At 39.0% G+C, this 16,235-nt stretch overlaps 1 protein-coding gene across 1 annotated transcript in view; it reads left to right on the top strand.

Annotated features, from left to right (window-relative positions):
• mcu (mitochondrial calcium uniporter) overlaps positions 1–16,235 on the top strand; it is a 67,593-nt gene that overhangs the window by 18,991 nt on the left and 32,367 nt on the right. Inside the window, exon 2 of the mRNA XM_056761086.1 lies at positions 11,738–11,851. Within this exon, the coding sequence (XP_056617064.1) occupies positions 11,738–11,851 (114 nt within the window). The remainder of the gene's footprint in view (positions 1–11,737; positions 11,852–16,235) is intronic.

The raw sequence follows: 16,235 nt of genomic DNA, 5'->3' as shown, positions 1-16,235 counted from the left end.
ACATGTAAATCTGGACTGAAGTCAGCCACGAACAGTTTGAAAGGGGAAAGTGTGTGCATTCAAGTCAGGCTGCTTTCAGATGAGCAAACAGAGAAGAGACGGCATTCACAGCGCATATGACCTCACACTTCTGCCAGTCGCCATGGAGTTGCTGTGGAAACGAAAGGGTTTTTCAAGAAGTTCCAATTCCCCCTGCTGAATGTGCCCACTCTGACACGCTCCCATTCTTATGTGTGATACGTGAAATGTTAAAGCAAGCTGGAGAACTCTTAACACATGCCGTTAAAAGCACTTGCAGCAATTAGCTGACGGGGAATGAACTGAGCTGTCGGGTCAAGGTGTTCTCTAACGTTCAACTGTCTCAGACTAATGTGCTCATGTATTGACTTGCTTAGCTCATATCAGATGTTTATTTCAGATTGATTTGATTGTATGCTGTGGGGCCGCGCATTAATAAAACGCATTGAGTTTTGATGTCATCGAAAAGCTTGTGCTTTTCACGCAGGATTTTTTAGGGCTGTTAAGCTTCACTACAAAATTAAACCTAAAATCTTCATAGAAGTATAGTAACTGATGTAACGATTCACCATGAGCCATTTGAAAATCGATTATAATATGTGACGATTCAAGTCGGTTGAGATGTTAAATTAATAGATTTGAACAGCAGAGGGCGCTGTGTTCACTGCAGAAAAATAATATTTCAGATGGTCTAAACTCATTTTGTAAAAAAGTCGTGAAAAATTGTTTGTGACATCAGTATCGTAAATCACATGTGAATCGTCACATCGCTTGGAAACTGGATTACTTGACTCGTTTATCAGACATGCCCTCAGTCTGAAATTACCTACTTCCGTACTATACAGTAGACGAAAATAAGTCTTGAATAATATGTCCGAAAAAAAGTAGGCGAGAGATACCCGGATGGTCTACTGCTGAGATTTGGGAGTGTGCATTGAATGGACACTATTATATTCCATGATGCCACGTGTGCTGAGCAATGATCACATTTAAAAGTTAATCAAATAGCGAAAAACTTTTAGGTAGACGTCCATTTTCATATGCAAGTACAAAAAATTTTTTTGTTTTCACCAACGTACAGTTTGGTGTTAATACGTCATAGGTCAAAGAGCATATGGGTCACATGACAATTAAACTCAGGCAGTATGTCCGAATTGTTCAATATTCAGTGTTTCCCCTAGGTTTACAGCTCTGGGGGTCTCTATATTTTCTTTGCGGCTGAGGTCCGGACAATACTTTTTTTGCCCGTGCCTGTGTGTGTGCACATCGGGCGGAACTCAATACGGAGAGCAGAGGAGAATTGTAAACACGCGACCATGTAGAAACAGAAAAAGCGCTATATAGAAAATAAAACTAACTTGACCTTCAAGGGGGACGGGGGGTGCTGTTGGAGTGGCAAGTACCTCCCCCCTGAGGTAATGTCAGGGGAAACACTGGTATTCATACTACATTCAACGTACTGTCTTTCGGTTGATTGGAAAAATGTACTACGTGCTGTCACACTGACACAGCAAATGTGACATAAAATTGATGGAACTGGTACAATTGTTTTAGTTTGCAAAAAGGATACAAATGGGTGAGGAACACGTCAGAAAGTAGTTTAAAGTAATTATTTGTTTGGTGTTTCAACAAGGAGTTGCATCACAATATAGATACAGCTCAAGCAAAGATGATGTGGAACAGTGAGTGTACAGTAAATCTAAGGACTGCATTGATGGTGTGGGTTTGCTTCTCAGATGGCTCAGCGTGGTAAGAACTATCCAATGACCAGTAATATAATCAGAGCTCTCGGCAGTACAGGACTTATGTAGGTGATGTGTGTCATAGAACATGTCTACCCTGGAAACCTCATCAACCCTTTACATATCTTATGGATCTCCTCAATGTCACATATCTATAATTACACACACTGGAAATGGACTGAGCCATGGACATACACGTACCTGTATGGATGAATAGCAATGGCTAATGTTCCTCTGCTGGAACAACTTCAGTCTTGACAAAGCGAGGCCTGCTAATAGATGAGATGCGTGACTGGTGTTGAATGGAAATGAGATGGTAAAGAGACTCTCAGGGGTGTGAAGCGTCTAATTCCCCATTTAGCATAAAGCAGAGATGCTTTTCGCTGTCATTCACTTTACCGGCACTTTCCTTTACACATCCCTTCACCATCTGTCATGATTCTCTCTTGCCTAATACATCTGTGTGCGTGTCTGTCTCTCCCCAACACACCTACGCAAGGTGTAAAATAACACTAGAATGGCAAATGAGAGTAAAAATGACTTTGGCGAGTAAATAAAATGAAGTGACTTGCCAGTTGGCTGGTAACTTTGCTAGGAAATGCAACATGGTGTTGAATTGAAGTGTAAGAATGAAAGTCGGTTGCTGATGTGCAAGAGTTCATCGAATACGATCCTGTCACGACTCAAACAGCTTTACCTCGTACTTCGTGAAAGTTTGGATTACTCAACTTCACAATATGTATGCACTTTTTTGTGACGGATGCAGTTTCTTTAAAGAGTAAGTAGCATATGATTTTTAAGGTCCTACTTTGGTTTATGGAGTGTCCAACAACAAATTTATGTTTATATGAGGTGTAAAAACACTATTATGTTGCAATAATAGGCAGTTATTTGTACCTTACTTCTTGTCTGACTCTCAAATGATTCGTTCCGCTATTCATCCGCCAAGTCCCCTCCTATCCGCTAACCTTGTGTCATGTGATTGGTCAGATGGTGTAGTCTGTTGTGATTGGTCAAATGCGTTCATCATGTGTCGCAAATGGAACGCCTACCATCAATACAGGATTACGGTTTACAGGTGGTTGGATGTCATATATATTTTATGTGTAGTGTAGCTACATATGGCGGTGATTTTACCTTACCAGTTTGAGTCTGACGAAGAATCCACAACAAACTCCACCAGGACTGGAGCAGGATGTTTCTCAGTGGCGAGTGACAACTCTTGTCATAAAACCTCCCAGTGTGACAACATGCATGTTGTGCTTTTGCTCATCAATTTCATAAAAATTTCTACATGGACTAGTTGACACGGCATACAGTGTATGGTGTTCGTATCTTCAGATCTTAAAATAAATACTTGGAGAGTTAATGGATTGAACAATTAAATTAGCAGAGTTAATAGCCAGATAAACAAACTGTAACACCCCAGAAATAACGGTACATGGTAATGATAGCGTTATATGCATTAGCTAAACACAGACATAAGGTACACAAATATTTTTTGAAGTTAAGACAAAAATCAATAGTCACACTTACAGGTTGTGATTTGGTGGAGCTAACAGGTCCAAATAAAGTTGGTATTGCCTCCTCTTTCAAGGATAGTCGTTTCACATACCCTGCAGCGAACGCGACAAGATTATTGAAGTTCTTCCTTTGGTAGTTGAAATAAGACAGACTTAGTTTCACTACGTAGAACACAGGTTTTAGACATGATATATAAGCGTCACGAACAGTGTTTGGGGGAGGAGAGTGAAGTTTTCATAGTAGGCCCTGCAAAATGTAGGCGGGGACTATTTCTAGTGACGTAGATATGTGGCGGTACTAGTTCACGTCTCGTTTGTGTGATTCAGAATCGACTCCCATTTTATAAGCCAATAACTTGATTTATTCACCTTCGGACTTACAACTTGGCAGACAGCTTACTTTCAAACATGGCAACAGACTGCATGAAACGTCATTTTCATTAAATCTCATGCTACTTCTTAAAAAAGATAAGAAACTACGCTCCACAGTTAAATTTTGACTTTCATATATTAACAGTAACACCCTGTTTAGTTAACCGGCTTCATTGAGGTGCAGAAGCTGAGACCGACTAAAAACGTAATGGCAACCCGTGCTCTTGTTTTTCCCTTTCTCAAAGTGCATCCTGAAAATGTCAGGTAACCGTAGCCCAAGAAAAAGGCCAAGCGGAAAGAATAAAAGACAGTAAAAGGTAATTTGCTACAATGAGCAGAGGCATCGTTTCAAGCACTGTAAAGTCCTTTGGAATCTATTGACATCGTAAAGACTTCTTGCTTTACTGGGCTCTTGCTGCCTTTGTTGATCTTTTAGTGACAGTAGTCGTGCAGCATGTTCCCATTTTCCCCCTTTAGGAGGTCTACAGTGCGAACAAAGCGGCTAATATGAAAAATAATCAGCTTTTCATAATGCTACGCTACGTTAGGAGTGTAGATGAAATGTTTGCCTTCTTATTCACGTGCCGTGTCTCTATTTGTACGGCTGCCATGTTGCAGGTCTTTTATTATGAATAAAGAAGAGTGAAGGCCATTCATCTTGGCTTCTTCAGAGACAGCCAGTTTGAGAGATTAGCTACCGCATTGTCATTGAGCCTGCAAACCCACACACCACACTACTGTGTGTGTCTGTTGGGAGTCTCTGCATTGAAAGATTGATATTGATTGATGCGATGCAGAGAAAGTATGTGGCTCTAGTATGTAGACCAGAGTTAGAGTAGACGTGGTCTCTGCCTCAGGAAGAATAAGGACGTTTAGAAACCCTCTGAAAACCACGACCCATTCTGATCTTTGTTGAAACAATGAGCACTTTTGAGAAGGACTTAAACACAGGATTTACCAAAATGTGACTGATGGCATCAATTTAGTATAAGGCACTTAGCAGGTAAACAGAATATCCACGTGCAGAACTGTTTTTTTCTCTTTGTTTGTGAAAAACTGTTTATTACTTATTTTATACGTAAAAAGTCTGATCATAGAGTCTACTCACTTCAAATCACTTCAATTGAGGGAGAGAGTGCCTTCAACTCAGTTGACTCCAGTGGAACAGTTTTCAGAACAATGGCGGTTCATGGATCCTTTCAAAATCCCTCGACATGTAGCTAAACAAACCAACTGAGGTAAACCTAAACAAACTTAAACTTAAAAACTTCCTGGAACTATCTGAAGGCTCCATGAATCATGTGACGCACAACATTTTTGAACTTCAGTTATCGTAACTCTCTCTCTATGGCAAACCTTAAACATTGCGTATGGAAACAAAGAACTGTAGCTTTACAAAATGCTACAGATGCCCTCTTTTCCTCTTCCTGCTAAACAATGAAGGTACAACAGGATGACACTCAGATAAAACAGGACACATTGACTTTACTTGTGTTTACCACAATCTTTTTTTGTTCTTTAATATGTCTAGTCTAACGAAAACCTTGTGGCTTCCTTAGTGAGCCGATTTGGTCACTTCAGAGTCTATTTACTGTACCTGTTTGAGTTGGGGAATAGAGGAAAGTTTGACATATTTGTATTTGCGGCTTACTGTTACACAGCTTGTGTCCTCCATACCCACTCAACAAGCCTCCATACCCTACCACAACAAGCTGAAAAGAAGGGTATCCCTTCATTTCCAATTCAATCGCAGAGCTCACATCATCCCTTCACGAGTCCTGCCACACTATTGTTCCGCTGCTTGCTGAGCCGGCCTCCATCAGCTCTCCTGCATGTGTACACATACACTTATTCCCACCGAGCATATTGTATAAGAGCCTGCTCTCTGCTCCTCTCCATCCACTTGGTCTTCCCCGTTCACCATGCATCCCTTGTTCTCCTTCACTTCTCCTTTCATGTCGCTCTTGTTGAGCGTTTCATAAGTGTCCATCTCGAGTGGGTTATGTGATGCAAAGGAAAAGTACTTGCATTGGAGACCGTAAGAAGCGTAACAAGAAAATGAGTGGCGCCACAATGGAGAAGCAGTCGAGTTGGAAGACATTACAGTCCAATCCACAGCGCACCATGAGCTTGAAATTCTCCCTTAATGGGATACTTCACCCAAAAATGAAAATTCAGTCATTATTTGCTCACCCTTAGATTGTTTCAAGCCTGAGTACATTTCTTGGTTTTGCTGAACACACAGGAAGATATTTAGAAGACTGTCACATCGCGCCCCCCATAGTATCTATTTTCCCTACTATGGGAGTCAATGGGGGGACATTTTTCCAATTTTTTCCCTGGGTGTTCAGCAAAACAAAGAAATGTATTCAGGTTTAGAACAATCTGAGTGCGAGTAAATGGTGTCAGAATTGTCATTAAGTATCCCTTCAGGCCACAGATGTCTCTGATTTGAGGTGTCCATATCAAACTACGAGTTATGCACCCACATCTAATACTTAGAGTTTGATCTTTGTTCCAATCCCATCCGATGCCTTCGCAATCCTGCTAATAAAAGAACAGGAACAAAACGGAGCCCGATGGCTTGGAGAGGGCTCAACATTCCAACAAAGCGTACGTGTCTGACCCTCTCTCTCATTAGTCCGTGTACCTTCAAGTGCCTCTGTCCCTCATTCATATCCCTCATGCAGCAGTGAGATTTACATTGATTTTTGGACTCTTTGTTCCAGCAGCTGTCTACAGCGAGATTGCATTGGATGTAAGATTTAAGTGTTTCTTTCCTCTAACAGACACACACACACCAGTAGTCACAGTCTCACACCATATGGAGAAAAGAAAGTTAATTCGATTTCCAGCTTAAATACGGAGAAAGGCAGGCTGAGATTTCTATGATGCTGAGGCCTTTTTGCAGCTAATGCAAGTGAGACTGGAGCGTCTCGTGTGTGTCCAGTGCTGTAGTCAAAGTCTTAATGGGTGTTGACAAGTGTGCGTGCAAGACTTTATTTGCGTTGCCCTCCTCCTGTTTCCCACAGTCATGAGTCCATATTTAGAAATGCTGTACTTTGGATCATGTGTATCACAAGTGGCCCTTTTATAGTGTACTTATTTGTACTCGTTGTACTTGTGTTTTGTGTGTGACCATAAAGTTACTTTAAGGTTGCTATTCATCTCTATAAGAGAACAGGACCGTAGAGAATCTCATTTCCTAAAGTGTAAATCGAGTCTATTTGAGAGACGAAAGGGTTTAAACTCTCCTTTTTTATTGTGCAATTTTGTATTTAGTTTGTTACACATAATTTACCTTGTGTCAATCCTAGGAACACTTTTGACAACCTAACATTGATAATGGCATGTATTGGTATATAGGGATATTTCACTCACAAATAGACATTCTGCCCTCATTTATCATCCTCATGTTGTTCTAATCCTGCATTCGACTCGTTTCTATGTGGAACACAAAAGAAGACATTTGAGAAATGTCTTTGTGGTTTTGTCAATGGGGGTCTGTGTTGTTTGGTTATCCACATTTTTAGACAAGAAATTTAGACAGGTTTGAAATGACAAGAGGATGAATAAATGATAAATAAATGTTCATTTTGAGTGAACTATCCCCTTTAAAGAGATAATTTATCCCAAAATGAAATTTTTCCTGAAATGAAAATTAAAACATCCTTTACTCACATTCGAGTAGTCCCAAATCTGTATACATTTCTTTGTTTGGTTGAACACAGAGAAAGATATATGGAAGAACGCTTGTAACCAAACAGTTCATGGACCCCATTTTATTAAAAAAATTATTTGCTCTGTTGAATACGTTCTGTTGAAGATATTTTGAAGAATGTAGGACATCAAACAGTTCTGGGGTCTTTTGACTACCATTGCCATTATTCTTACTATGGAAGTCAATGGGGTCCAAGAACTGTTTGGTTATAAGCATTCTTCCAAATATCTTTCTCTGTGATCAACCAAACAAAGAAGTGTTTACAGATTTGGAACAACTAGAGAGTGAGTAATACATGACAGAATTTTCATTTTTGGGTGAACTATCACTTTTATTCCAAAACATGATGGGTTTCGAAGGGGAAGAAGTATAAGTTGTAATATTCTTCTGTAAAAAAGTAGAGCGGCCATTAGCAAGAGAGACAGTTGGGTTTTAGAAAATTCTCGGTGCGTTTCTCTTGCCGTGTCAATTCCTGATGAGCTCAGCCCTAATAAATCAACCTACACATCAATATTTAGCCAGTCACTAAAGCATTAGTTACGACTTCACATTCTGACACGGTTAACATGAGCGACTCTCCTGGGGTTTGTAGGTTCTGCAGAGATAAAAGAAGTCTCTTGTTATAACGAATAGACTGTTTTTAAACTGTCATCTGTTTTCTTTCACCTGTCCAGATACAAGCTACTCCTGGCTTTATACAGTGAAACATAGGAGTGTCCGAGATTATATAACTGAGACAGGAGAGGAAGTTGTTTAGCTGTTAAACACATTCCCAGTGTTTTGAAATGTAACCTTTGTTGCGTTAGTGTGATATACTTTCAAATAAAGTTGAAAAAGATTGATGTCTTGACATGAGCATAGAAATATATTTGAGGTATTTTGAAACCCCCAAGAAAGCTTTGAACTTGTGCATGTTAAGTTACACAGCAGATTTCGAATCTGTCAGTCTGCTCACAGACACCGTGTTTACAGGTCTCCCGAGATGAGATGTCCATAAAATTGCTGTCATTGTGTCGAGGAAAGAAAACCTGACGCATGGGTTGTTGATCTTTTGGGGGTATCTTGCTTTTAAACGTGACAAGATAATCAACAGTAACACACACACGGTTACTTTATGAAAAGTTGCGTCTTGGCAAGAGAGATGGCAACGCTCCTCAGCTCAAAATGTACAAAAGCAATGACCATGAAATTTGATTTTGAGGGTGATAATAAAGTTTCAGCACTTTATAGAAAGATAACTTTGTAACTTCTCGTTTCTTGGATATCCCCCAGAGTCTGAGGATGTCAGGCTTTTTGTAGAAGTCTCTTACAACGATGAGCAAAATATCTGGCTCTGTAGACACAGTTGGAAGTCTCACTGTCTGTTTTGTGGTGCATTTGATTTATAGCAGTTAAATTATTAGTAACTCTTTCTTTCCCAAGTCCTCCCCTATACTACACTGCTGTTCATTTTATTTTCCTGCATATGAATCCGCAGGGTACAATTACCATATCACGCCAAGCGTGCACTTTTAACCTCAAGTCACCGTAAACAATTACGGCTAGTGTACCGGGTTAATTGGAGTCTCGCGGCTCTACATTAAATTTCCACAAGATCTTTGCCCACACCGAACAGCAGGCAAAAGAGCTTCACCACACCTCCATGCTCCATTACCCCGCATGCAACTTTGCAACCTTTGAGTCATCTCCAACAAGCCTTGAACTCTCAATGCACCGCCAGATTTATCTTTGAATTTGAGTATCTTGAGGATAAATTTAGTGACGACAAGTGCTGCATCTCAATTCACCTACTTATTCAAGAGACTGTTTCATCGGACGCACACTCTAGGACTGCAGCGAACTTCCGATCTTTGTTTGTTTGTCGGTCTGGGTAGTGTCTAATAATATCACTATTTATGTTTTATTTAATTTGTTATAATCAATTTATTTTATTATGTAATCAATGTATTGAATTAATGATTTGTTGAATTTTGTTGTATTTTAATTTGATTAAATAAACAATTTGGTGAATCTTTGTCGCATTTAAATCCGTGTATCCGTATGGTGCATTGAAATCTAGCGACTGAGCTTGGTATCGCAGTCTAAATTCAAAAATTGTAGAGACCAGTCTAGCCAAGTAACTGTTGTTCTCTGTAGGGATGGGCAGTATATTGTACGATTCTTATGCTCTCAGTTTCTCAATGAATTACAGTTAATGCCGCCACATCCAAAAGCTGAGGGTGCTCTTGCGCTGAAACTCCAAATATTGGAAACGAAAGAAGAACGATTAGTTACAGGAAATGCCAATGGTCATATTCTATCGCTGTTCTTCAGCCTTTTCAGGTATTTTCATGGTAATAAAGTATCATGTATAATAAGCGTGAATTACGATATATATGGCCTAGCCCTAGTTTCTTTTGATTGTTATCTGAAATATTTCACAGGCTCTCTATTATGTTCAAATGTGTAACGGACGTTAAAGGGATATTTCAGGCAAGAAAAAAACTTCCCCATGTTTTACTCACGCTCAAGGCATCCTGACTGAATATGACTTTCTTCTTGAAGAATAATGCAGAGTTATAATACCATATATCCTTTATATTCCAAGGGTTGAATGGGGGGGGGGATTTTTGAAGCTCCAAAAAGTGCATCTCTCTAACAAAGAACTGCTCGACACAAGGCTGATTGGTCTTAACAAAGGTCTTCTGAAGCGAATCGATCTGTCCAAGAGAAATATCCATATTGACAGCGCTATTAACGATAATGTCCAGCTTCCGTTGTCCCCCTGCTGCGTGTGAACCTGAGGCTGGTTTTCCGGCAAGGCTTGAAGGCTTCTTCTGGTGATTAGCTCTTTCTCAGCCCAGAGAGAAAGTGCTTTACATTTTATTGTGCGGCATGCGTCACATGGCCTATAAATGGACTGTGGGGTTGACAGAGAATCTCTCCTATAAAAGTGCTACAGAACTATAGAATTTAATGGAGTTTTGATGGGTTTTTGTGAGTTGGTTGAAGCAGTAAATACTCAGGGGCGACGCAGGACTAATTGCCACTGTCATGGCTGAGTTGTCAAGAGCTTCTCTGATGTCTGGAGCCAGTGTCAGTTTAACAGAATGATTTAGCTGCTCTCATGGACTGACCTGCCACTACTAACTGTTCAAACTCTGGTGACACGACGGGTTTGAAACCTCATGTCTCGCATCTGCTGGCCTGTTATCTTTCCTCTATTACCTACTTCTCCTCATTTCTGATGGAGTGAACATCGTTTATTTGTCACTCTGGGAGTCAGAGCCGTAGAATTATAACACTGAACTGAAGGGATTGTCAAGAGTTCCCAGTTGTGTTTAATTTAAAGTGGTCATATGGGGTGAATATGTGTTTTTCAGTGTCTTTGGTGTGTTATAAGTTGCCCATGCATGTATAAGATATGTAAAATTGCACAAATTACAGAGTTTGAACCAAATATGCATTCTTTCTAAAAGCGTCTCCTGAACAACAGCAAATTTGGACATACAAGGTTTCAGTAGGACAGAGATGCTGTGTAAACATCGAAGTAAATCTTTCTCAAATAAATGTAGGTTGTAGATGTAAAATAATCTGGATTTGTGTAAATTTGACCAGAAATGATTGAGCTCATATTGTGATCTTCAATAATATTGACGTTTGATTGCAGATTTGACATATCTGAGCTCAGTTTGTGACATTGCTGACATCTCTTCTGAAACTCAACGTTTATGATATTTCCGGTTCTTTTTCTCAGAAGAAATATCTGAGTCACAAGAGACTTAAGCAAAATTTCCATTTGCTCTCCATTTCATCTCGTTGATGTCTAGGATAAATAATTGAGATTTAAAAAACAGATCTCATAAGTCATTCTTCTTTCTTATGGGACCTGTCTACATATGATCTCTCAAGCGTGTGCAAGACACGCTTAACGTCGCCCACATACTCCCACACACACTGTCCCTGCTGCTCTTTACATCTTTGATGCCACATGTTACCTGCGTCGATCACTGAGCTGTTGCATAATTCATTGTTTTGCGAATGTAAATGGACTTAATTGAATAGAGTACAGCTGCAGAATGCACCAGAAGAGGACTGTAGATTTAACTGGTGTATCTATGTCCAGTTTCGGCACGTGAAAGAAAACCTTGAAATTAGATATTTCATCACTGAAAGGGCTTTTTAAAGAGCCTAAGCTACATTTGTCTCTGTGAAAATCCATTTCGGTGTGGTGTAACAATAACATCTTTTCTTACAAAAGTCTTCATGTTGTGTTTGAAGGTTACCCAAAAAGAAATGTCTGCCTCCCAAAAAATAAAGAAACTTCACACAAACCCTTTTATGCCTGTAAGTAATATCCCATGTTTCCTCCATCCCTACAGGAGGCGCTATCTATTCCACTTGGAGGTCACCAGACTGTCAGGAGAGCGCATGGTGTGAAAACAGGTGCCAGGTCTGCTCTTTTCAGCCACCCCAGTGCCACTTTGACAGCCCAGGTCAGTGTCTCACATAATACTAGTTACAACTATAGGCTTAGAGGTTTTTAGTATAAGTACAGTGCAAAGCTACACTTGACACGTTTCGCTTTTTAAATCTTCTCAAAGCCGTCTTCAGCTCTTGCAGTGTTCCTCTGAGTCCATACTGGTGATGTAATATAGTGAAGACTGGTAGACTCATGGGCCGTCGTTTCAACACAACACATGTTGCTGCACCCAACCTACACGTCTGGGTCTTAAGCAATGTTTTGTTCTTCAGATCTTTCAGTGTGCTCCAGTGAGTTATGCACAGACATTGTGGTTTGTTTCTTTGTCTGATGTTTTTGTAAAGTTGTAAACAGGCTTACTACTTTAACCGTTTTTATGAAGTTATGAAGTTTGCTTCATTAACCGGTTACGAAGTTTTGAGTCGAAAGCTATGAAATGACTGTAAAAACAATATTGATAAGCAGTGGATTTACTTCGTTTAATCACTGTTCTGACCTATGGAGAATGGTAAATTAAGCATAAATAAAAAAAAATCCATGCCTAAATAAAAAAACAAATAAAGTCACCCCTAAAAATATAAAGACATTCCTGAATACATAAATAAATACTTTTGTCAAAAATATCAACTTTGTACCATACATCATGTATTTCTACCTTATTTTTGCATTTCTACATTTATTTATATATTTTTGTGTCTTTATGTAAATAAGCTAATGCTTGTATATTTATGTGCAGTGATAATTCACCCAAAAATTATAATTCTGCCAACGTGATTCAAAACATCTTTAGTGTTCTGCAGAAGAAAGAATGTCATACAGTTAAAAAAAATATATGGTATGTAAATGATGAGAGAATTTTCATTTTTGGGTGAACTACTGAATCCTTTAAGTATTTTTTTTACTCCTTCCCGGCCATTCTTTACTTGCATCATTATAAACATATATTTTTGAGTGTCAAATATTGAAGGTGTACCTTCAATGTTTACCTGATAAAAAAGTCAAGCACCTTTGTTTGTTTTCTCATTTAAAACCTCATCCCGTTTTACTCTAAAATATATTAGATATCAGTGGTTAACTTTTATATTGATTTTACGTTGAAAAACCTCCAGAAAACCTTTATTGTGTCTGGTTTGTGGATTATTTTTGTACTCTTATTAAGACCCCCAGAGTATTGAGATTCTGCATTTTTCATTTTAGTTCCTGGAAAGCAATTCCTGCATTCTTTTTTCTTCACTGGTAGTATTTGTTGCGGAAGACCATTTCACTCAGTGTCTACACTGTGTAATTCCCTGTGACAGGGAGATCAATTCTGTTAAATCTGCCCTGAGAAGCATTAGGATTGGCTTTCTCTGCAACGCTAGTTCGGTTAGCAAATCCAGCGAGGCATACATACGATATTAAAAACATCCCTGTCTGGTGAAGGATGTGTATCTTCTCCCCGCCCCTGCATGGGACATGAAAAATATATGATCAGAGAAGGATATTTGCTGTATTTAATGTTTGTTATCTTCTTAGCTGTATATTTAGCATTCAGCTGCTTCTGTGTGTGTGTGTGTTTCTGGTTATTAAAATGACCTTTAAAACAAGTCCCATTTCAAGAGTGTTGAGTATTCTCTTTCCCAGATGACAGACCTACTGAAGGAGCAGATAACCAACACTTATCAACCACTTTAGGACACTAGAACAAGTGCTGCTGGATTTCATTTTTTATTTCATCTCAGTTCGACTCGTACTGCTGCTGAATGCACCAATAGTATCTGCTCCTCCAGCAGTTTCTGAACCCCAGCCACAGAACAGAGGGGCGGAGCTTGGGATTTGCTTTTGTAACATGCAAACCTTCACACTTTTCATATCGTACATTTATAAGTTATAGTAATACATTACGGGACAGATCAAAAAGCTTGATAAAACATTGATCTTGTGTAATAGGCTTTATGCCAAACGTCACACTGAAAAAACTGTGGCTGCGGTTCTGCAGCTGGATTATATCTCCAATGCACAATGCTTGTTGAGCTTTTAGGAAAAGAGCAGCTGACATGTATTCAGAGGTACTCGAGCAGCAAACGTCTTAAAATGATTTGTAAAGGTCGTTCAAAATTATCTATAAAGTTAAATATATATGTGTTACCTTGATTAAAGATGGAAGAACAAACAATAAATTACATTAAAATGAATCGTTTACGGAGTCAAACCCTGTTAGCAAGAAACTAAGAATTCTGTTATCAGATGAAATACTGAAGAGGATTTGCAGTACTGTATCAGGATTTTTTATATCTTGTAGTGTCACATTTTAGTCAATATTTAAACAAAATTCATGTTCTGCGTCCTCGTAAAGCCAAATTAATTACTTTACTTTTTAATTTACTACTTTACTTTACTTTTTTTGTTTTTTTTGTTACTACTTTACTTTTTTTGTAAGAGTGCATATCTTTCTGACTTTCTTTTATGGTCTCTCATCTAGGGTGACCACCCTACCCGCTTTAAGCTGTACCACACAGCATTTTCACCCCTTGTCCCGCATATCGCATATTGAGAAAATGTGTCGCATTTTCATCAGTCTGTTGATTTTTTTGGTCGTCACATTAAGAAACATGTTCTTTAACCCCGAAATGCACATGATAAGCTTGTTTGCGCCATTGTTTATTTAACTATTATAACAGCACCGTGTCAAAAGCAGCAACCCGGTGCACACCACACTCATACAAACATACATATATAAAAACTGACTTTTATTCAATGTATGAGAAGACGGCAGTGTTTTCAGTCACCGAAGCTGTGACGTCTGTCTGTAGATCATGTGGCGATCCTCTCATGTCAACTTTAAGAACTCATTGAAACATCTTCAACTGTGTGGCTTTGAAACTGCGTTTAGCCTATATGTTGCGGTAGGCATATGAAACACAAATTATTTGTAAATCATGAAATGCATTATTAAACAATTATACATATTAATAGAGAAATTCTTTATTTCTCAAATTCATTATTTGTTTTTTCTTCATTCCTTTAGTTTTCTCTTTTTGAAAAGATCTTCAAAGTGTACAAACGATAACTTCACTTCTGATCTGTGCTCAAAATTTAAAGACACAGTGAACCTTAAATTGAAATTGCCATTGAAATTGTTTTATAACATTTGATCTTTATCTTAATTATGTTGTAGTTGGAATGGACTAAATAACAAATTATTTTTATAAACAAATTTTTTTTATAAAACTGTTTTCATTCTGTTATTATATCACAGTCACGCGCTACCTTTCAATGATGTCCTAAATAGGCCCTTTTCACAATGACGTTACTTAACTTCCGCCTTTTTACAAAGCAGTGTCTCATAACATCCGTTTTGCAACAAACAAGGAGAAGGAGAAAAAGAAGAACTTGCGTTTTGCCATCACGCTGGAATTCAACAACAGTGGGAAAAAAACCTGACAGAATACGTATTCAAGTACTTATCCTAGCACCTTCGCTAGCACAAAAAGAAAACAAAACACTTCATAATCAAACAGGTACCGTTTAACGAAGAATTTGTATCCTTTCTCTAACTTTGATCTTGTTGTAAGCGAAAATTTGTCCGCAAGATGTTGTACATCATCTAGCCGTATTTGTGGCAGCTGTGCAAGGGACTTGGTAAACTCCATTCTGAGGCGCTAGCGGAAGTAATGATACACTGCTTCGCGGCAGAATGGAAGATGAGTGACGTCTTGTGAAAAGGGCCTATTGTCCCACACAAACGGATTACCCGTCCCACATTTGGTTTGTTGGGTGGTGGTCACCCTACTCTCATCCTGCTCTCTCTCTCTCTTTCTATCTCTCGCTGCATTGCTATATTGAACTGCATCGATTGCCCTGAGCTGCAGCTCTTTCCTCCACTGACAGGTTATCTCTCAAAGAGAGAGAGAGAGCTGTACTCAGCATTATTCTCACATAGACATGATTTATCTCTCGCACACATACACACACACACACAGTCACAGGGCTGGGGAATTACCTCAGCAGAAAGCGTGTCACTCTGGGAGGGATGTGGGATTGGTGAACTGCTGCAGTCAGATGGGATTGGAAAGGAGAGCGTGATGAAGGTGGACAATGAGATTGTGTGCGACAATAAGACTAGTGACTCATCAAAGCACCTTCCCACCTGTTCTACCTTTTACTGTTGCTGTGCACCATATTACAGTATATGACAACTCCTTTCTTTTTTATTTATGAAAACTACATGTATTCCAACAACCAAATGTATAGTTGTTAGTTCTAACATGACTTCTTACTGTTAATGTGGGCTTGGAGGAAGTGTGAAAGCAGTTCAGTGTAAATGGTTGTTTGGCATTTATGGGAAAAGCAAAAACGTCATGTTGGCTGAAAACGTGTAAATTGGATTAGAAACGTCCTAGGAGGGTTAAAACAAC

The sequence above is a fragment of the Triplophysa dalaica genome, chromosome 11 (assembly GCF_015846415.1).
Source record: "Triplophysa dalaica isolate WHDGS20190420 chromosome 11, ASM1584641v1, whole genome shotgun sequence".
NCBI classification, from domain to species: Eukaryota; Metazoa; Chordata; class Actinopteri; order Cypriniformes; family Nemacheilidae; genus Triplophysa; species Triplophysa dalaica.
The sequence above is the reverse complement of the archived record's forward strand: the minus strand, read 5'-3'. Positions and strand labels throughout refer to the sequence as shown.